This window comes from Microcaecilia unicolor, chromosome 6 (genome assembly GCF_901765095.1).
Source record: "Microcaecilia unicolor chromosome 6, aMicUni1.1, whole genome shotgun sequence".
NCBI lineage: Eukaryota > Metazoa > Chordata > Amphibia > Gymnophiona > Siphonopidae > Microcaecilia > Microcaecilia unicolor.
In genome coordinates, this window is record NC_044036.1 from 36,552,373 (window position 1) to 36,574,668 (window position 22,296).

The window sequence follows — 22,296 nt, forward strand, 5'->3', positions numbered from 1 at the left end:
CCTAACCACTAGGCCACTCCTCCACAGAAATACAGCTTAAGTACTTCATGTTCATTTTTCTGACATCTGGTAAGTTCCCAGGATGCCATTTGAGTCATAAGTTGGTGCCAGACTTGAGACGTTGGCAACTGCAGTCTCACCCAGAATTGTAAGGTGATCTTTTTTTGCCAAGAGTAATGCCAACAAGAGGAATCTCCTCTTTTGCTCCAGGATCCCCTGTGCTAGCAGATCATCATCTGCCCCTAGAAGCAAGATTTTGTAAGACCATTTAATCTGGCTAACAACTAAACCTTCCAAAGTGGAGAGAACGTCCGATCAATATGAATGGAGTTCGCCACATTCAAGGAGTTGAAGTAGCAGTGTATCTGCATGCGATGAAACTACAGTGTAGTAAATTTAAAACAAATCGGAGAAACTTTTTCTTCACCCAATGCATAATTAAACTCTGGAATTCGTTGCTGGAGAACGTGGTGAAGGCGGTTAGCTTGGCAGAGTTTAAAAGGGGGTTAGACGGTTTCCTAAAGGACAAGTCCATAAACCACTACTAAATGGACTTGGGAAAAATCCACAATTCCAGGAATAACATGTATAGAATGTTTGTACGTTTGGGAAGCTTGCCAGGTGCCCTTGGCCTGGATTGGCCGCTGTCGTGGACAGGATGCTGGGCTCGATGGACCCTTGGTCTTTTTCCCAGTGTGGCATTACTTATGTACTCTTGCATTCATCACACAGGTCTGAATCCCACAACCCTATTTGTTTCCCTCTAGATGTAGTTAGAAATGCCCTTATGCAGCAGTTTGAATTGTAGTTCCTGAAGACCTATATTTGGAGTAAGTTGAAAACGGCATGCAAAGCTGCTGGAGGCCAACATGTCATACGACACTGCCTCTTGTACCTGCCCTTCCCAAAAGGAGTAGCTCTCCCAAGAAAGGTGACGGCCTTTGCTCCTGTAGAAAATGGATGTTGCATGTCTTTGAGAAAGATAGGTCAAGGAATAAACAAGCCTGAAATAATATACAGGCCAGATTAAAAATCCAAAAGCCTGTCTAACTCAAAGATAACAAGCAGATTGACAAATTGCTTGTTTGTGACAGTTGCTGGGACAGTGGTCCGCCCCGGGTGCACGTCGCTGGGGGGTGTCGGCTCTGCGCTGGTGCATTGCCCTCTCTGCCCCGGAACAGGTTACTTCCTGTTCCGGGACAAAGAGAGCAGTGAACCAGCGCGGAGCCGACACACCCCAGCAACGTGCAGTCGGGGTGGATTGGCCCTCCTGCCCGTCCCTCGCTGCAGGTATGCGCTCCAGCGGGAGGAGGGTGCGCCGTGCTGCACCCGGGGGGGGGGGGGGTGCGCAGCGGCGACCCGCCCCGGGTGTCAGCTCCCCTCGCTACGGCTCTGCGTCAGAGGCCAGGTGCAAGGGGAAAAACAGGATCCTGGAAAGTTTGGTGAAATTTGTGGTAAAGAGATGCAAAAAACGGTTGAAATTAGAGAAATGTGCAGCTGTGTTTGTTATAATTAGGTCTAATTGATAATCATGTTATCAGAAAGGTATATAAAGACCTTACTCTCTGTAAGCAAATGGAGTATCACGTACACCACGCAAGATAGGCTTGTCATGCTGTCGGATCTCCCATCAGAAATGATGCTGTGTCTGTACCGATATTATATCTTTATTGTAACCTCTGCTTTGGCAAGTTTAAAATAAAATCTATCTCTTATACTTTTAAATTATATTTGTCTTGTCATCTGATTTACCGAGAGCAAAGTGCACTGCTCTGAAGGAATTAGGAGTCAGTACAAATACCTGCAGCCTGAGGGAAATTCCCCTGGCACTAGCAGCTGGTCTGCTGTGCCAGACGGAATAGAAATCCCCTAATTGATTAATTAATAATCAAATAATCACTCCAAAACTAATTTGTACCAGATTCCACCTAACCTATGAAGGTTAGGTGGAATCCTCACGAACAATATATCAAACAAATAAATGGCAAGTGACCGACTCACCTGCAAATGCGCAGTAGAGACTTCCCTCTCTGTCCCGCCCTCGCGTCAAGACGTGATGACGTCAGAGGGCAGAACAGAGAGGGAAACGGAGTCAGACTGTCGGACGCTGATGCTGCATCCTGGAAACGAACATTGCGTGCACCAACCTCCACCCTCCCCCCCCATCCCCGCCGCCGCTCCCGCCCCCCTCCGTATCGGGCCCCCTGCACTGACCTGACAGCGCCTCTCACCTCCGTGTGGAAGCGCTACAGGCAGCAGCAGAGCGAAGTGTAGTGTCTAACCTGGAAGCATTGAGAGAAACAGTGATTGGGCAGATCCCATTTTTGTTTAACCTGTTGGAAGGAAGGGAATCCCCCTGGGTTCAGTTCCAAAAGCAGGCCTATGTAACAACATCCCCTGCTTTTCCATCTCTGCTCCACCAAACTCTCCTGACCTGCAGTAAAGTTGGGATTATTTACCAGTTCTATAAAAGCAGACGCTCCCTTTGTGCCACCAATCTTGAACCTCCGCCACTCCCCTGCCATTCTCAAAGGGTACAATAATGTTCGAGGGGGTGCACCTCTTCACTTAAGATGAAGTAAGTTAAAAACTGAGGGGTATTTTTACAAAGGTGAGCTGAAAAATGGCTTGCGGTAGTGTAGGCGCGGGCTTTGGGTGTGTGCCGACCCATTTTTCAGCGTGCCTGTAAAAAAGGCACTTTTTAAGAATTTTTGCTGAAAATAGACGTGCGGCAAAATCAAAATTGCTGCATGTCCATTTTGGGTCTGAGACTTTACCGCCAGCCATTGACCTAGTGGTAAAGACTCACACGGTAACTGGGTGGTAATGACATATACACGTCAAATGCCACTTGGACCGCGTCCAATACGCATGTCCGAAAATAAAAATTTATTTTTCGGACATGTGCTAAAAATGAAATTACAAGAGCCACGTGGTAGCCAGGCGGTAACTCCATTTTGCCGTACGTAGACGCTTAGTAAAAGGGCCCCTGAAAAAGACTGGTACAATCCCCCAGATGTAATCAAAAGTTAATTTGCAGGACCCCATTTGTAGTTTGTGAATCCATCTAACCAGGGCAGCTACGTTAAGAAAATGTAAATCAGGGAGACCCACTCCACCCCCTATATCTATCCCTTGTAAGCTTAGCATAACTTATTCCTCCACAGAAAAGAGTTCATGATGCCACGATAAGCGGCCTCTTCTTTTCAAGCAATTCAAAAGATCACCATCCGTAGAGAATAAAGCCCTAGGCGTAGTTTGACTGTTTCATTTGGGGGGGGGGGGGGGCAAAGGATGGGGCGGAGCATATTAGCATATCATTTGCATATATACATATGCAAATGAATATGCTAATATGGAGGGAGGAATTGAAATTTACAGGCAAAATATCACAGATGCACATTTCAAAAAGGTGACATATTTCAATTAATAAATTCTGAATAAAATACTTTTTTCTACCTTTGTTGTCTGATCATTTCGTTTTTCTATTCGCTTTGGTCCCAGTGTTTTCTGTTTTATGCAGTGTCTTCTTTCCAGTAGGCTTCCCTCTGCTCCCCACCCCTCCCAGTCCCATCCATCTCCTGCTCCTTCCCTCTGCTCCCCACCCCTCCCAGTCCCATCCATCTCCTGCTCCTTCCCTCTGCTCCCCACCCCTCCCAGTCCCATCCATCTCCTGCTCCTTCCCTCTGCTCCCCACCCCTCCCAGTCCCATCCATCTCCTGCACCTTCCCTCTGCTCCCCACCCCTCCCAGTCCAATCCATCTCTTGGTCCTTCCCTCTGCTCCCAACACTCCCAGTCCCATCCATCTCCTGCTCCTTCCCTCTGCTCCCCACCCCTCCCAGTCCCATCCATCTTCCCTCTGCTCCCCACCCCTCCCAGTTCCATCCATCTTCCCTCTGCTGCCCCCCCCCCCCGCGAGTTCCAGGATCGTGACTCCGTTTACCCCCTCTCTTCCTCCCTCCCTCCGGCAGCAGTCTTCTTCAACCTTTCTGTGCTCCTGGCAGCGGTAGCGACGTATACACGCTGCCTTCGGTCTGCCCCAGAAGCCTTCTCTTCAAGTTCCTGTTCCCACCTATGCGAGAACAGGAACTTGAAGAGAAGGCTTCGGGGCAGAGCCGAAGGCAGCATGTACGTCGCTACTGCTGCCAGGAACACAGAAAAGCTGAAGAAGACTGCTGCCTGCGCCGGAGGAAGGGAGGAAGAGAGGAGGTAGAGAGACACGCTCGTCTCCGTCCGCTTCGCTTCCCTGCCCTCTCTGTCTGCGTCCCGCCTTCCTCTGATGTCATTTCCTTTCGGGCGGGACGCAGACAGAGAGGGCAGGGAAGCGAAGCGGACGGAGACGAGCGCGTGTCTGCTTGTTTTTTTTTTACTACTAGCGCCAGTCGTCACGTCGTTGTCATTTGGGGGGGCATTGCCACCCCTCGCCCCCCCAGTCTACGCCCATGAGTTTAGGAAACAAACATTTTCACTAAAACTACTACTACTTATCACTTCTATAGCGCTACAAGGCATATGCAGCGCTGTACACCATACATGAAAAGATAGTCCCTGCTCAAAGAGCTCACAATCTAAAAATGGAATGTTGCTAGTGGAATAGCAACATTCCATGTAGAATCTCAAATAGTAGCAACAGAATCTCCAATAGTAGCAACATTCCATGTAGAATCTCAAATAGTAGCAACAGAATCTCCAATAGTAGCAACATTCCATGTAGAATCTTAAGTAATAGCAACATTCCAGAATCTCAAATAGTAACAACATCCCATGTTCCACTGCACTAACCAATAGGCTACTCCTCCACTAGCAACATTCCATGTAGAAGCCTGCCCTTGCAGATGCGGCCGCGCAGGCTTCTGTTTCTGCGAGTCTGACGTCAGACTCACAGAAACAGAAGCCTGCGCGGCCGCATTGCTGATCTGCAAGGGCAGGCTTCTACATTACTACTACTACTACTTATCACTTCTATAGCACTACAAGGCATACGCAGCGCTGCACTGCACATCATACATGAAAAAACAGTCCCTGCTCAAAGAGCTCACAATCTAAAAATGGAATGTTGCTAGTGGAATAGCAACATTCCATGTAGAATCTCAAATAGTAGCAACAGAATCTCCAATAGTAGCAACATTCCATGTAGAATCTCAAGTAATAGCAACATTCCAGAATCTCAAATAGTAACAACATCCCATGTTCCACTGCATTAACCACTAGGCTACTCCTCCACTAGCAACATTCCATGTAGAAGCCTGCCCTTGCAGATCAGCAATGCGGCCGCGCAGGCTTCTGTTTCTGTGAGTCTGACGTCAGACTCACAGAAACAGAAGCCTGCGCGGCCGCATTGCTGATCTGCAAGGGCAGGCTTCTACATTACTACTACTACTACTTATCACTTCTATAGCACTACAAGGCATACGCAGCGCTGCACTGCACATCATACATGAAAAAACAGTCCCTGCTCAAAGAGCTCACAATCTAAAAATGGAATGTTGCTAGTGGAATAGCAACATTCCATGTAGAATCTCAAATAGTAGCAACAGAATCTCCAATAGTAGCAACATTCCATGTAGAATCTCAAGTAATAGCAACATTCCAGAATCTCAAATAGTAACAACATCACATGTTCCACTGCATTAACCACTAGGCTACTCCTCCACTAGCAACATTCCATGTAGAAGCCTGCCTTTGCAGATCAGCAATGCAGGACGTCAGACTCACAGAAACAGAAGCCTGCACAGCCGCATTGCTCATCTGCAAGGGCAGGCTTCTACATTACAACTACTACTACTTATCACTTCTTTAGCGTTACAAGGCATACGCAGCGCTGCACTGCACATCATACATGAAAAAACAGTCCCTGCTCAAAGAGCTCACAATCTAAAAATGGAATGTTGCTAGTGGAATAGCAACATTCCATGTAGAATCTCAAATAGTAGCAACAGAATCTCCAATAGTAGCAACATTCCATGTAGAATCTCAAGTAATAGCAACATTCCAGAATCTCAAATAGTAACAACATCACATGTTCCACTGCATTAACCACTAGGCTACTCCTCCACTAGCAACATTCCATGTAGAAGCCTGCCTTTGCAGATCAGCAATGCAGGACGTCAGACTCACAGAAACAGAAGCCTGCGCGGCCGCATTGCTGATCTGCAAGGGCAGGCTTCTACATTACAACTACTACTACTTATCACTTCTTTAGCGTTACAAGGCATACGCAGCGCTGTACATCATACACGAAAAGACAGTCCCTGATCAAAGAGCTTATCTTCCTAAGAGAGAAAGAAGAAATTCCCTCCATTGTGCACAAAGTTTCCTAATACTTTCCAGTTTATCCTTTATATTTTTTTCTGATGCTTGACCTCAGTCCTTGCATTAAGGTATATTCCCAAATATTTAAAAGCTCCTCAACACTAAATTAAGGGGGACTGTGGGTCACATTTACTCACACAAATGGCTGAGACTGCCATAGCTTCAGATTTTCCAAAACTTATTTTCATTTCTCTCTCTCTCTTTCTCTCTCAAGTAAATGAGTCTGGGAGATTGCAGCAACATGTTGAGTAGAGATACTGTTTATACTTTTACACTGTTGATAATCTTTGATGGAGTCACAGTAACTCGAAGAGATCATACAACAGAATACAGCATAGGCAATTTCAGTTCACAGAGGAGATATGCCACAGACTAACTCTCCAGATCTCATAGAGAGAGAAATGAGTGCAACTTGCCCAACATACACAGAGAACAATGCAAGCCAATAGCAGGGCCGGTTCTAGGGTTTCTAGCGCCCTCCTGCAGTCTATTAGTCGGCGCCCCTACCCATCCAGGGGCGGGATCACTATGGCTCCGCCACCACAGTAGACATACCCCTTTTACCAGCCATGGCATCATTGAAAATATTACACCAGTTTAGAAGAAAAATAATTTAGCACACAGACCAGGAATTAGGAGAACAGTCTTGCCAACTCTGAAAAACAATGTGTTATCAAAATTTCAGAATCTAACGAACAGATCCCTATTCAGACACTTGGCCTTGCAGTCACACATGTAGAACAGAGATAGCCCTTCTTCAAATTCTTCAAAAATTAACCTGAAATCCTAAGAAGTTAGACTCTGCATGCAGCACAATAGTCTTCCCATCCAGCACAGCTTAGGATCTAGCTAGGACAGACTTAATCAGCATTAACATATTCTACAATCTGAGTTGGACAGACTAACAGGAGTTACTGAAGTGGGAATGAGAGATAGGAGATTGGTGATGGTTAGGAATTGAAAGCAGCCGTCTAGCCCTCCTGTCCTGTGAGTTGCTGTGTTGGGGTGGGGGTGGAAAAGGGTGGGTCAGGTGCAGCACTAAACAGCAGTCTCTGACAAAACAAGGGTCCAGGCTATGCTGTGCTGTCTCTGAGCCCTCTCTGGGCTGGATTCCAGCTCCTGGTTTCACTCTCAATCCCAGTGTGTTTGGAGCACTGAGGTCCTCTGACAAACACAAGGGGAGGATATTTCTCTGCTTGGGAGGGGGGAGGGGACTGGACAGAGAGCTGACAGCTCCTGCTTTGGAGCCAGACTGAGATGAGCAGGAGAGATTAGATAAAGAAAAGCCTCAGCAGGCGCCCTTGAAGGCAAACGCCCTCCTGCAATGCATAGCCTGCTTACCGGGTTTGACCGGCCCTGGCCAATAGAAAGAGCCCCATAAGACACAGGGAGCTGGACATGTGCTCTGAAAGAGCCTATTACAGGGAAATACAGGATTACAGGTGTAATCTCCCATTATAATGGGGATTACTAAATGGTGTTAGTTTTTCCCTGGAGTCACTGGGGGGAGGGAAAGCAATGTCCCGGCGTAGAAGGGAAGGCCAGCCCAAGGGGAGTGTGTTGTGAAATAACTTGCAGAGAGAAAATGGGTTTGTTAAATGATTGACAATGTGGGTGGAGTTTGAAGGTAATGAAAATTTTTGTTTCTTTAAGCACATGTTCTTTGGTTGCCTTCACCCCAGCCAGGACCCCAGGAGGAGATGGGGTACCCTGTAGAGGCAGAATAAACTAAGGCTGAAATAAAGAGAAGTTCCTGCCCCTAAGAGCAGCAACTGAGAGGGCGAAAAGAGCTCCGAGTGGGTAAGGGGAACCCAACTTGGGAGCAGGAGCTGGAGCAGGGAAAGCCTGTTTAAATCCAAGGTACAGCCCTGAGAGGTGCATCACTGGAAGGAGGACAGACAAGAAGGTAGGATTCTGAGTGAAACAGATGGTGATCGTAGGCATCAGGAGCAGCCTTGAATTGGATGGGTGATGGACTGGAGGAATTGTATATTTGTACATAGTTCTGGATTGTGGAAAAGGGAAATGTTAAGTAGTGGATAAGACTGTACAAAATAGTCTTGAAAGAAGAAACCTCTTAAACCAAATGCTGACTCTATACAATGAGTTTGAAGTTAGGATTTACTGCCATTTCAGAGTTCAGTAAAGTTGACATAAAAGACAATTCTTGAGTGTGCCGTGCATTCTTTGAGAAAATGAAAGAGAGAGAAGAGCTGGCCTCGGGACTGTTGAGGGGGGAAAATGACAAATTTAATAAAGCCCAGCTTAATATCCTATGGCCTTCCAGATTTTTATCCGGCCACAGCCTGTGCCCAAACCAAGTGGAAGGTAACTGGACAGTGAGTGAAAGGTGAGGTGGAGTTACTAGTATCATAGACTGGATTAGTGAACCTGGGTCTCGTGGGAGTGTGAGTGAGAGGACTGAGCTGGACGGTCATGGCCCGGGTTACACATGGATGTGTAGTCTTGTTTTATTTCCTATCATCTGCCTCCATGCGAATGGGGGTGGGGGCAGAACAAGATACCCTTTTATTTAAAAATGCAGTTGATTTGCTTTTGTAGTGGCAGGTATTGCTGCTGTACTGGGTCATTACTACGAGCAGTAACCTATTGACCCCTCAGAACTTGTAACTGGTTAGCAAGGTCCGGTAGTTCTTTCAGAAGCGGAGCCAGGCTGATGGCGCGGGGGGAGCGAAAGCGGCGTGACAGCGGACTTCTGCCGGCGCGCATTTTCAATGCAACATGTTCAGAAAGAAATAGGCGCCGGCAGAACTTCATTTGGGGGAGCGGCCGCTCCCCTAGTGCCCCCCTAGTTACGCCACTGAGTTCTTTATCTTATGAGCTCTGGCAGTATAAGCTATAATCCTACCCCTTATAATTGCCTTAGCAGCTTCCCAGTAAATTCCAGGTGAGGACACATCTCTTGGATCATTTTCAGTTAAAAAATAGTCCCATTCTTGTCTTAGATATATATTTTTTTAAATCTGCATCTAGGAATAGTGTAGGATAGTGTAGGTGTCTTTATATAAAGAGCAGACAGATTTTCAGCATTGCAAATTATCACTGTCATCTGCTGAGCAAGTTGTAAATAGGAATAACAAACATTGTTTGAAATGTCTGTATGCAAGTGCCAGAAGCCTAAGAAATAAGATGGGAGAGTTAGAATATATTACACTAAATGAAAAGAGAGATATAATAGGCATTTCTTAGACCTGGTGGAAGGAAGATATCTGATGGGACACTGTCATACTAGGGTAGAAATTATATCGCAGAGATAGGGCCAGGGGCGTAGCCAGACAATAGATTTTGGATGGGCCGGGGAAAAAAGTGGGTGGGCACCAATTGGTGTGTAGAGCCTGACCTCTTTCATTAAAACTTGGGGACCATGTGTCAGCCATAGTAGACAATGAAAAAGGTGCCGGTACTCAGTACCCCCAAGTACCCCCTCAAAAAAAGCCCTGTGTATACCCTGCAGGAAAGGAGAAACAGGGGTGATATGATACAGACGTTCAAATATTTGAAAGGTATTAATCCGCAAATGAACCTTTTCCGGAGACGGGAAGACGGTAGAACTAGAGGACATGAAATGAAGTTGAAGGGGGGCAGACTCAAGAAAAATGTCAGGAAGTATTTTTTCACGGAGAGAGTGGTGGATACTTGGAATGCCCTCCCGCTGGAGGTGGTGGAGATGAAAATGGTAACGGAATTCAAAAATGCGTGGGAAAAACATAAAGGAATCCTGTTCAGAAGAAATGGATCCTCAGAAGCTTAGCAGAGATTGGGTGGCAGAGCCGGTGGTTAGGAGGCGGGGCTAGTGGTTGGGAGGTGGGGCTAGTGCTGGGCAGACTTCTACAGTCTGTGCACTGAAAATGGCAGATACAAATCAAGGTCAGGTATACATATAAAGTAGCACATATGAGTTTATCTTGTTGGGCAGACAGGATGGACCGTACAGGTCTTTTTCTGCCAACACTTACTATGTTACTATGTAGAGCAGCTGGTTCAGGAACCAAAAAGAGGGGGAACAATTAAACCTAGTCCTAAGTGGAGTGTGTGATCTGATGCAGGAGGTAGTGTAGCATGATATGAGTTAGCTGCAAAGACTTATTGGAACAGTATCAGATAAATTGGTCTGACCATCACCCTCCCTTATCAAAGGCTAGCCGGGTGGATACTTACAGTTAATCAACACAGCTCCAAAGAACAAAAGTCTGCATATTGAAAGCAATCAAAGAGACTGGAGGAAACTCACAGACAATGACTCAAGAGACTGAAAAGTCCATCTACCCACTAATCTGACAAAAGAAGCCCATCTATGCCAGACTCTTTTAATCCTGTCAAATATGGATGTGCATCTACCAGCAGATGTCCAGACAGAAAGTCTAATGAGGCCATTAAAACATGTAACCAGTTACCATGCTCCACCTCAAAACTAGATGAAACTAGTTTTCAGCTATGCCTGAGTTTTCATTGGATTGAGTACACCCCACCTGACTTCAGCCTATGGTCCAACAAGAGATTATAAAAAGCCTGGAACATTTTCAGTTCGCTCTCTTGGCTCTTGGCTTTTCGCTCTTGCACTCTGGCCCTGCTCTCTTTGTCCGCTTCCTGATCTGGACCTTCACGGAGCCTTGCTAGACTACACACACATCCCAGATAAGACTTTCTCCAGGCTCCAGCGACAACTCTGCAACAAAAAGACTTCTTTTCCAGCAAGGATCTCCTTCATCACTCCAACCAGCAGCCTCCATCAAAGTGAGTTACCATTAATCCAGCATAATTTATAATTCAGACTTTTTATCTTGAAAAGCACATTTCCCTTCTGAAAGAGCTCTAAAAACTGTCTCTCTCTTGAATTACATTACCTGTATTGTAAATAAACATTTTAAAGTTAAATATATGTCCTGATCACATGTCCTTAAATCTTACAGTGCAGGTTAATGTAATTCAACAAATATATTAGTTCATTTTCCCTTTCTTACATCTTAATATTAATTCTTCTTATTATTATTATTATCATATTATTATATTTAATTGGTGGAGAATAGAATAATATAATTACATTACAATAGTGGTCCTGAGGCCATTTGATAACAGTGATCATAAAATGACCAGATTTGATATCATCTCTGGAGTAAGTACACACAGGAAATCCAATAATTTAGCATTCTTTCAAAAAGGACACTATGATAAAATAAGGAGAATAGTTAAAAAAAAAATTAGAAAAGCAGCTGCAAAGGTCAAAAATTTACATCAGGTATGGATGCTGTGCAAAAATACCATCCTGGAAGCCCAGATCAGATATATTCCATGTAATAAAAAAGGCAAAACGAAGGCCAAACAACAGCCAACATGGTGAGGTAAAGGAAGCTATTAGAACTAAAAAAAAATTATTCAGAAAATGGAAGAAGGATACAATTGAAAATAATAGGAGACAGCATACGTATTGGCACGTCAAATGTAAAGCGCTGATAAGGAAGGCAAAGAGAGACTTTGAAAAGAAGACTGCACTGGAGGCAAAAAACACACAGTAAACACTTTTTTAGGTATATCAGAAGCAAGAAGCTGGTAAAAGAATCAGTTGGATTGCTAGATGACAGAGGGGTAAAAGGGGCACTCAGGGAAGACACAGCCATAGCGGAGAGATTAAATGAATTCTTTGTTTCGGTTTTCACCAAGAAAGATGCGAGAGAGATACAATTGTCTGAAATGGTATTCAATGCTGATGAGTCAGAGAAACTGAAACAAATCTCTGTAAACCTGGAAGATATAATGGAGCAATTTGACAAAATGAAGAGTAGCAAATTGCCTGGACTGGATGGTATACATCCCAGAGTACTAACAGAATTGAAAAATTAACTTCCAGAGCTAATGTTAGTAATATACAGGGCTTTTTTTGAGAGGGTACTTGGGGGTACTGAGTACCGGCACCTTTTCCATTGTCTGCTAAAATTGACCCATGGTCCCCAAGTTTTAATGAAAGAGCTCAGGCTCTACACACCAATTCTGCCTTGTCATAGGTTCTGTGACTGGTTGCAGGGAGCCTGGCTATTATGGGGAGGGTCCCTCAGTGATTACCCCCACCCCTGAAGGGTGGCCTAGCATTTGAATACCGGCACCCTTTTCACTAAAAAAAGTGCGCTGGTAATATATAATTTATCTTTACAATCAAGCATGGCACTGGAAGATTGGACTGTGGTCAATGTAATGTCAATTTTTAAGTGTTCCAGAGGTTACTTACATCAGACGGGGGCGGGCCCAGGAGGAAAGGAGAGACGCGAAGACTCGGCGAAGAGGCAGCAGCTGTTCTTCTTGCCCGTGCAGCGCCTTCACACAGAGGTGAGAGGCGCTGCGTGGGCCCGGTAAGGTGGAGGGGGGACTGTTGGAGGGGGGGAGTGGTGGCGACAACCTCAGGGGTGCCGGCGGGGGCGGGGCACGGGGGCGGAGGATGGTGGGAGATGGAGGCGGAGCTGTGGGGAGAAAGAGTTGAGAGAAAGGAAGGGAGGGGGGCCCAGGGCTGCTAAAGTTTTGAATTTTGTTTTTTTATTTAATTCAAGGGGGGGGGGGAGAAGCGGGGAGTAGTGGCGACCTCGGGCGGGGCGAGGGGGGGGCAAGGCCGTCCATAAAGGACACTCCTGATAAGCGCCTTTGCCCCCTCCCAATCCTTTTTTTTCACTTTTTCACATAGATGCAGGGGGGAGCAGCAGCGACCTTGGGCGTTAATAAAGGACGCCCCTGATGTGCGTTTTCGCCCCCTCGCTTTTTTGGGGGGTTTTTACATTGAAGATTTTAGTCGGACAGCCCTAACGACAGGTACAGACCTGTCGTTAGCTTTCTGGCAGTTTTCCAGCGTTAGGGCAGGTGGAAAACTTTAGTGCATCTCGTTTCAATAGGGTTTCTACACAATTTGCTCATCTGCATTCCGTTTTCATTTTCTACTACTGTTGTCGGAAAATGGCCTTTAATGCATGCCACGGTTCAAAAATTCTTCGTTAAAGGGTCGTTAAAGTTTAGTGCATCTGGGCCTGGGTGTGTTATTTGGGAGGAAAGCTCACTGGTAGAGCACTCGGGGCATTCCAAGGATTGTCCTTGGAGTCATGCTCCCAGTTTGAGAGGTGTGCAAAGCTCTGTTGAATTGTTATGCCATTATCTGCGAGATCTACAGACAAAAGTTTTGGACTTTGCCAAAGGGGGCGAATGATACTCACAGTGAATTTGTGATCCAGCTAAGATATCAACACCATTGGTGGCTCAATGTATCTAAGGTTAAAACCCTGGAGGTCTGCTAAAACCTGATGTTCCTAGAACAGTTTCAACAGTGCTGTCATCCAGAGGTGAGGGAGCATGTTCAAGATCACCAGCCCTGTACTCCGGAGAAGGTGGCTGAGTTGGCTGACATCTTTATGGCTAACCAGCCCTGGTTAGCGAAGAGAAGCCGTCCATATCTGCAACAGCCAGGATCTAAGGGCAGTCAGGGCCCTAAGTTGAACATTCCTGAAACCTCGGAGACGGTCGGTAACAACACTGGTTCTGGCTTTCAGATCTCTAATCTCTAATTTTATTAATTGTCCTTTGACTCTGGTTTATTAACCTTAATTTTTATCCCAGTTGTTAACTAAGTTTCTGTCTTCCTTCTCTTCTCTTTGCTATCCCTTGTACACCACTTAGAAAGTGCTACTTATAGACAATGTATCAAGCTCTTATTAAACTTAAATCAAATTTTTCTTTGCTTACAAAACTGCTGCAAACTCCACTGTTAAAATTACTCACACGTTTGTAATACTGTGACCAAACCTATTACTGCAACCTTTCTCTTCCTCCATCCCACATAAAAATGCTTTCCATCTTGAAGCCTGTATCTAAACTTATTTTAATAGTCCTAGAAACGTGCACTGTTGTAATTAAATAGTTAGAGCATTTGGGATTTTCCATTTGACTTTTTCCTGGTGGTCATCTTTTATTTTCTGGGACAAAGTGACAACTGATGATGAGCTTGGTCTTTGTACAGAGATCTCTGGTGATCTTTGGTTATGGAAAGTTAAATCATCCTACCATTTTGTTGTTTGCAATGCTCTGTAGCTGCTTTTGAGTTGTTCTTCGGGCAATGATTGCTTCAGGATGGCGAGAGAGGAGATCGGTGTGAGGAACATCACCCCGGGGAGATGAGATATGGTGATGCTCTTTCGATGAAGTCCAGTGAGCTTCTATTTGGCCACTTCTTTCTGATATAACCTTGCTTCCACTTGCTTTTAAGTACATTGAGTTACATGCGCCTGTCCAGAAACAAAGGGAAATGATCAAATTCTTAGTTCATGAGGAACAACTTCAGTCACAAATAAACTACATATTTTCTTCAAAGACAGGTTTTCTTGTATCAAAATATTTTAGATGTTCAAGTCAATAGAGCTCAAGGAGTTGCTGTCTGTCATACATAAAAAACAAACCCAAACCAGTATTCAAAGCCATTTATATGGACAAAGGCTTAGTCGCCATAGGCTATGGATATTCAGGGCTGCCGAGAGACAGAGCCGCAGCCCAACCCCCCCCCACCACTTGGGACGCAGCTGCCCCCCACACACTCAGGACACAGCTGCCACCGCTGCCCCTCACTCACTCGCTCAGGCCACCACTGTCCTCGCCCCCTACTTTCCTGTGTCAGTTCCTCCCCAGCCTCCAAGGGGAGGAGCGGCACCGGGGTTCTGTCTCTCTCCTGCTCCTGTGTGTTGGACCAGGTTAACGCATTAAACGAATCACCCAGGTCCTGATAGGAGCAGGAAAGAGATAGACCTCGGTGCCGCCCCCCCCCCCTGAAGGCCAGGCCCAAAGAATCTTGCTCCCCCCCCCCCTTGGCGGCACTGTGAATATTCAGTACCACTATTCGGATTGTACCAAGGCAGTCGGTAAGGATATTCAGGCTCACTATCCGTTAGTGCAGGAGTGATGTGTGAGGAGGGAGAAGGCAGAGCTGGCAGTTATCCAGAGAGCAGCAATTTTCAGTCCACTCTCCGGATAACCACTTAGACAAGATTAGGACAGGAATATAGCTTCTTAACTTGACCCAGTTAGCTGTCCAGCTAAAAATTTGAATATTGCCACATCCAGATGACAGTGGCACTCACTTTTCTACCCGACTATTCAACACAGCTTAGCAGTGCATTTTTTCTAGCAAAAAAGGTGCTGGTACTCAAATGCTAGGCCACCCTTCAGGGGCGGGGTGATCACTGAGAGACTCACCCCACAATAGCCATGCCCCTTGCAACCAGTCACAGAATCTATGACAAGGCAGAATTGGTGTGTAGAGCCTGAGCTCTTTCATTAAAACTTGGGGACCATGGGTCAATTTTAGCAGACAATGGAAAAGGTGCCGGTACTCAGTACCCCCAAGTACCCCCTCAAAAAAGCTCTGCAGCTTAGTATCCTGATAGTGGCACTGAATAGCTGGCTTTTGTTTAGCCATCATGGCTAGCATTTAAAACCACGGCTGTCCGTGGTTGTTGAATGTTGACCCAATCACGCTTATCTACTCTAAAGAGCCAGAGTCTATAAATTGCACTCAAAAATGGGTGCCGGAAAAGATTGGAACTAGGTAACATTCTATAAAGGGCATGGGCATTCTTTATAGAATCATGCTTAGCACTGATTCCTACACCCAAACTTTAAGTGCCAGACTTATGCCTGCTGAAACCAGGTGTAAATGCTGGTGCCCGTGTTGGGCACGTTAAGCCAGTGTACAACAACTACACGTGTAAGTTTTTGGAACAACCCTGACATGCAGCTACTTTGAACCTGTGGACTTTGGATCAACGTTCAAAGCAAAAGTACACATTCTTTTTTTCTTTGGTAGTTGCCATAAGTGCAAAGTTCCCATGGATACCTTTTTCATGGTAAGTAATGAATGTTACTTATATTGAAAAGACAAGCCTGAACACAGTGGTCCATGCCATGATAACATCACAACTAGACTACTGTAATGCCCTGTAGACTGGTCAAACCAAAAAGAGTTTGCATTAGCTCCGACTAAGAAAAAAACAGGGCAATCTGCAAGCTCCAAGATGGAAAAACAACAAAGCAGATCAGTGCAAAATAAACATAAATTTATTGAATGAAAACCAAATATTCAGATCAGCCCAACACAGGCCGTGTTTCGCCCAGCAGAGCTGCATCAGGGGCTACACAGTTTTCTTTTTATTGTCAATAAAAAAACAGCACAACCGAATAATCAGAAGGGGTGACTAGAGATCCACTGGACACCCTCATAACTCTTAATATTGACAATAAAAAGAAAACTGTGTAGCCCCTGATGCAGCCCTGTTGGGCGAAACATGGCCTGTGTCGGGCTGATCTGAATATTTGGTTTTCATTCAATAAATTTATGTTTATTTTGTACTGATCTGCTTTGTTGTTTTTCCATTTAGCTCCGACTAATTCAGAATGCTGCAGCCCGACTGATAGAAGGCTGAAAGCTGCATGACCACATCACACCCTTCCTGCAAAAACTACTCTAGCTTACAGGGCTAGGTTTTAAACTTTATGTTTGATTTTCAAGGTCCTCAGATAAAATGAGCCAGACTATTTGAAGAATAAGTTGGCCCTCTACACACCTTTGCGACCTCTAAGATCCTCTCAAGGAGCATCACTATCTATAGCCTCATCAAAAGAAATTGTATGATGTGATACCTGCCGGCGAGCCTTCTCAGGAGTAGCCGCCACGCTCTGAAATTTACTCTCTGAAGGGCTACGTGTAACTCAAGACTACTTCTACTTCAGGAAGCAGAGGAAAGCCTGGCTCTTCTCACAAACCTTAATACATGTGGTGACTGACTATATACTCACTACGCACCTGGACTAACTTCCTACATACCCTGTAACTTAGACCAGTTCCTCATATCTTGTTTAACTGTACAAAGATTTTGCCTTGAGTTTAGCCACCCATCGATTTATTCCAGTTGACTCAGTACTACTTATCTTGTCCCCATCTGTATATCTCCTCTTGGCCCCTCAACTACACAGAAAAGCATTAGCATCATATTTATGCTATTTGAATGTTCTATTGCGTTGCTTATTAGGTGATTCATTGGTATTATGCTGACATCGTATTATATCTATGTTATTTCAATATTCTTCCATGCTGTCTATTATGGTATTATTTGCACTGTACTGACATATTCCACGTTTACCTCATTTATTGTATTTCTGTTTACATTTGGTCATTTTATTATTGTTATGCTTTTAACAAAATTGTAAGTTTTATTTTAAACTGGACCTGCAGTACACTACCTTGGGTGAATAGACAGTTAATAAATCTCAATAAATAGATAGATAAGTAAATAAATAAAAATGTGGATATTAAATGTAAATTGTGCATGCTATTTTCCTTCCTAGACCTAAGCACCCTCCCCATCAAATTAGCTGGCGACAGAGTTTAAAAAACTGTTGACTACCGCCGGCTGAATATCGGCCAGTTGAACTCTTTACTGGAACAAATGATAAAAGTAGTCAATGTAGATGAGTTTAAAAAGTTTGGACAAATTCCTGGATGAAAAGTCCATAAACCGTTATTAAGGTAGACCTGGAAAAAGCCACATCCTTGGGATTAAGTAGCATAGAATCTTGCCACTTTTTGGGACTGTCAGGTACTTGTGACCTGGACTGGCCACTGATGGAAACAGGAGACTGGGCTAGATGGACCTTTGGTCTGACCCAATAGGGCAACTCTTATGTTCAAGCCCCCTCCCTACCCATCTTCAAATCATTGCTCAAAGCCCACCTCTTCAATATTGCTTTCGGCACCTAACCTTTATACCTTTCATGTAATCGAGAATGCCCCAAATTGACTACCCCTACTTGACTGACTGTACATTTGTCCATTAGATTGTAAGCTCTTTGAGCAGGGATTGTCCTTCTGTGTTAAAATTGTACAGCGCTGCGTAACCCTGGTAGCGCTTTAGAAATGTTAAATAGTAGTAGTAATGTTCTTATGTTATGCTCTTTTGTGATCCACCAATATACATGCTCACCAGCACGATATGTGCCATGAAATCATGGGGCCTACTTTCCTGCTAGTCACTATTCTGAAAGCCATCATTTTATGTGCATAAGTGGCTACTTACATGCATAAATTACTAGACCACCACCATTTATCTGCTGCCTTTCCCCCTAAAACTAGATGGTACATTATAGAATTAACCCCTTGGTGCAATCAAATAAGCACTTTTTTCTTTTGAAACTGTAATCCCATGTGTTGTTTGTGTTCCTTCTTGTGAAAATTAACTTTTAGGTGAAATTTTTCTAAAAAAAAAAACCAAAAACCTTCTTCTAGATCATAGCTGAATTTCATCCAGTTTGATAGACAACCTAGTGGAGGAGTGGCCTAGTGGTTAGGGTGGTGGACTTTGGTCCTGGGGAACTGAGGAACTGAGTTCGATTCCCACTTCAGGCACAGGCAGCTACTTGTGACTCTGGGCAAGTCACTTAACCCTCCATTGCCCCACGTAAGCCGCATTGAGCCTGCCATGAGTGGGAAAGTGCAGGGTACAAATGTAACAAAAATAAAATAGATACTATTGGAGATTCTACATGGAATGTTGCTACTATTGGAGATTCTACATGGAATGTAGAAGGCTGCGCAGGCTTCTGTTTCTGTGAGTCTGACAGCCTGTGCAGCCACATTGGTGATCTGTAACGGCCGACTTCTACATGGAATGTTGATAGTGGAATAGCAACATTCCATGTAGAATCTCAAATAGTAGCAACGGTGGAGGAGTGGCCTAGTGGTTAGAGTGGTGGACTTTGGTCCTGAGGAACTGAGTTCAATTCCCACTTCAGTCACAGGCAGCTCCTTGTGACTCTGGGCAAGTCATAACCCTCCATTGCCCCATGTAAGCTGCATTGAGCCTGCCATGAGTGGGAAAGCACAGGGTACAAATGTAACAAAACAAAAAAAAACCAGAACGTGACTTGGGTGCTCATTTTCAAAGCAGATGGATGTCTTAAAATGCCTAAAAAAAGAATGCCCATCTGTGAAAATAGCTAAATTCTGATTTTGGAAAGTCAGAATTTTCATGTTTCATACTGCAGTTCATCCAAACAGCAGGGGGGGGGGGGGGGGGGGGGGGGGGGGGGGGGTTGTGGCTGGCGAGATTCTCCAGGCCCTACTTTCAAGTGGGGCCTGGCGCCAGAAGGTTCTGCTGGCTCGGTCTGTCTCTCTCCTGCTCCTGTGTGTTGTGACCCGGGTGATTGCGTTAACATGATAAGCAGAAGAGTGACAGACCGAGGGAGGAGAAGACGCAGAAAGATAAGGGGGTGGCGGTGGCCCTGCCCCATCTGTGTCTCTCAGTGGCCCTGGTGGGCGGGACTAGGGAGGGCCCAAAACTAGGACATCCAATAGGGATTATCAAATGGGAAGAAACATTCAAGCCTAAAATGAAGGACTTTTTAAAAATCTAGACCTGTTTCAGTTACGTCCAAGTTACAAAAGGTTGCTCTAACTGAGCAGCTGACCACTGGAGGGACTAAGGCATGATCCTTCCTTAATCCCCCAGTGGTTGCTGTCCCTCTTCCTCTCCTTTGAAATTAAAACTGGAAAGAAAAAGCAGGTCTTATGTCAGCTGCGGGTATTAAGGCCATTCCGAACGAAGCCACGAGCAGCTCAGGAGTAGCCTAGTGGTTAATGTTGTAGACTATGATCTGAGGGACCTAGGTGTGAGTCTTGCCTCAACTCATTTTTAAAAAATAATTCTGAGCCTTCCAGAAATAGAAAAATACCTATTGTACCTAAATATATGACACCCACAAGACTGAAGGCTGCGTATGCTCTTGAATGCTTGGGTCACTTTTCTATGAATCACTGTAGTGCATTTCTTTGTTTTTTTATAACTTCATAAACCACTTTGCCCTGTCCAACAGTTAAATCGGTATATCAAGTCATGAATGAATGAATAAATAAAGAAATAAATATTTACAGTGGTGTACATTCAGGTACAGTAGGTATTTTTCAGGTCCTGGAGGAACCACATTTTCAAAAAAAGAGTTACACTGGGGTTTTTGAGCCTGTCTTTTGGTTTACGGTCCACTGTACTAGCCACTAGGCTTCTCTCTGTTCTACAGGGACATCTGTGTGGCCATATTTTTGAAAATAGTGCCAGACAGACGTTCCTGTCCCTGGTTTTTGTCGTTCAAAAGTTGGACATTTCACTTTGGAAAATGGTTATTCATTTTCGATGTTTTCAGCGTAAAAACATCCATCTTACAGCCATTATCGAACAGGAAACCTAGACGTTTTTCCTGTTTGATTATGGCTGTGAGATGGGTGTTTGTTTTGGATGTTATGAACATGACTTTTGTTTTGGACTTTGACCTTTTTTTTTAAATGCCCCTCCAAGTCTCTTAAACAATACTTAGTCCTCATGCTGTAATAAAGTTAGAGATGCTCAATTGTCCTATTGGATTTCCACCTCTGTCGGTGTTTTCAGTGGAAGTTTCCCATGGGAGATTCAATGATTGTCATGTTCTTCCAGTGCTTCTGTTTACATTTTTATGTTCACATTCAACTGAGGGGTCCCAAATATCAAAAGATTTATTCCAGTTAATTTGTGTTTTCTGTACCTATTTATTTATTTGTTACATTTGTATCCCACATTTTCCCTCCTATTTGCAGGCTCAATGTGGCTTACAAAGTACCGTAAAGGCGATCGCCAAGTCCGGTATGGAAACAAATACAATTTGATGTTACGTTGGGTAGGTTGGTATATTCAGGTACATAGGGATCAAGGGTAGGAAGGAGTATATAGTGTCCAGTACAGTCTAAGGTTTTGCTGTGTTGCAGAGTTGATGCATCTAATTTATGTCGGTGGGGAATGCTTTCCTGAATAAGTAGGTCTTCAATAATCTCCTGTAGATGGTCTACTGTTCTGCCCCTAGTCTGAGATGAGACCTTGGTTTCCATCTGTCTATGAATAACAAAATCCAGTTTTCTTCCCTCTTTCTAATGACTCTGTGTTGTTTCTTAGCCTGGACTGTTGTAGTTCTTTCTCCAGCTGCTTTGTAAAGTTGGTATTTTGCTCCTGCATTGTCCTCTTTCCAGTATAGTTGGTGTATCAGTTCATTTCTCAGTTTCCAACTAGCTCCTCTGTAGATTATTTTCTGCATAGTGAATGTGTTGTTTCTGGAACACATTTGATCTTAACTCCTTTAGGGACGATGAGATTCTTTTTGCAGTATGAACGAAAGCAGAGGTGGCCATTCAGTTTAGCTTCCTTTTCCTTTTGTTTTCGGTGAGTTTGCCTATTTCTTTCTTCCAGATATGGGAAACTCAAGCACCACATTGGCAGAAAAAAGAAATCAAGGAGTAAGGCAGTAGGTCTGTGACACATCTGGCCAGAGGGTGTCACTCTTGACCCACAGTTAGGTCAGCTCAGGATCTTGACTATGGTAACTTTCTTCAGCTTCGCTGTCAAATCTCATATGTCCCCTTTACGTGCAGATAATGGATAGAATCAGTTCCTAGCAGCAAATCATTTCTATCCTTCAAACCCCAAATGTACTGTGTGACAGACTAAGCTTCTTTAACACCCCTGCAGCAGTTCTCTGGTGTGAGCTGTCTGCCGAGCAGATGGAGCTGGCTTATAGGAAGACATCCCAGACCGACAGCTTTTTTGCTCCCTCTACAACAGCATTCAAAAATGGAGGTGTTCAAAATAACTCAGCTCAGGATCTGGCATGCAGTAGAAGACAGAAGAGGATAGAGATACTATTCTGAGTCTTCCTTTTTCTGTGACAAGTTGTTTGCCGGGACTTTCTTTTTTTCTTTATTTTAGATCAGGCTCCTGGGTCCTTTCATTCCCTTTCGCTTCTATTTCTGCCACTTATTGTGACTGTCACTATTATTGATCTGGAGCAGAGTTGGAGACATAACATTCAGAATATCACGAGTATTTTCTTGCTCCCAATTGCTGTCCTGCATTCAGTACTTAAATCACACCTGC

The 22,296-nt window shown here is 44.5% G+C and overlaps 1 protein-coding gene across 3 annotated transcripts in view; it reads right to left on the reverse strand.

Moving 5' to 3' along the window:
* LOC115472691 (FRAS1-related extracellular matrix protein 1-like) overlaps positions 1 to 22,296 on the reverse strand; it is a 215,467-nt gene that overhangs the window by 19,891 nt on the left and 173,280 nt on the right. For all 3 annotated transcript variants that reach the window (XM_030207049.1, XM_030207047.1, XM_030207048.1), the window contains one exon: positions 14,366 to 14,586. In XM_030207049.1, coding sequence (XP_030062909.1) covers positions 14,366 to 14,586 — 221 coding nt within the window. The remainder of the gene's footprint in view (positions 1 to 14,365; positions 14,587 to 22,296) is intronic.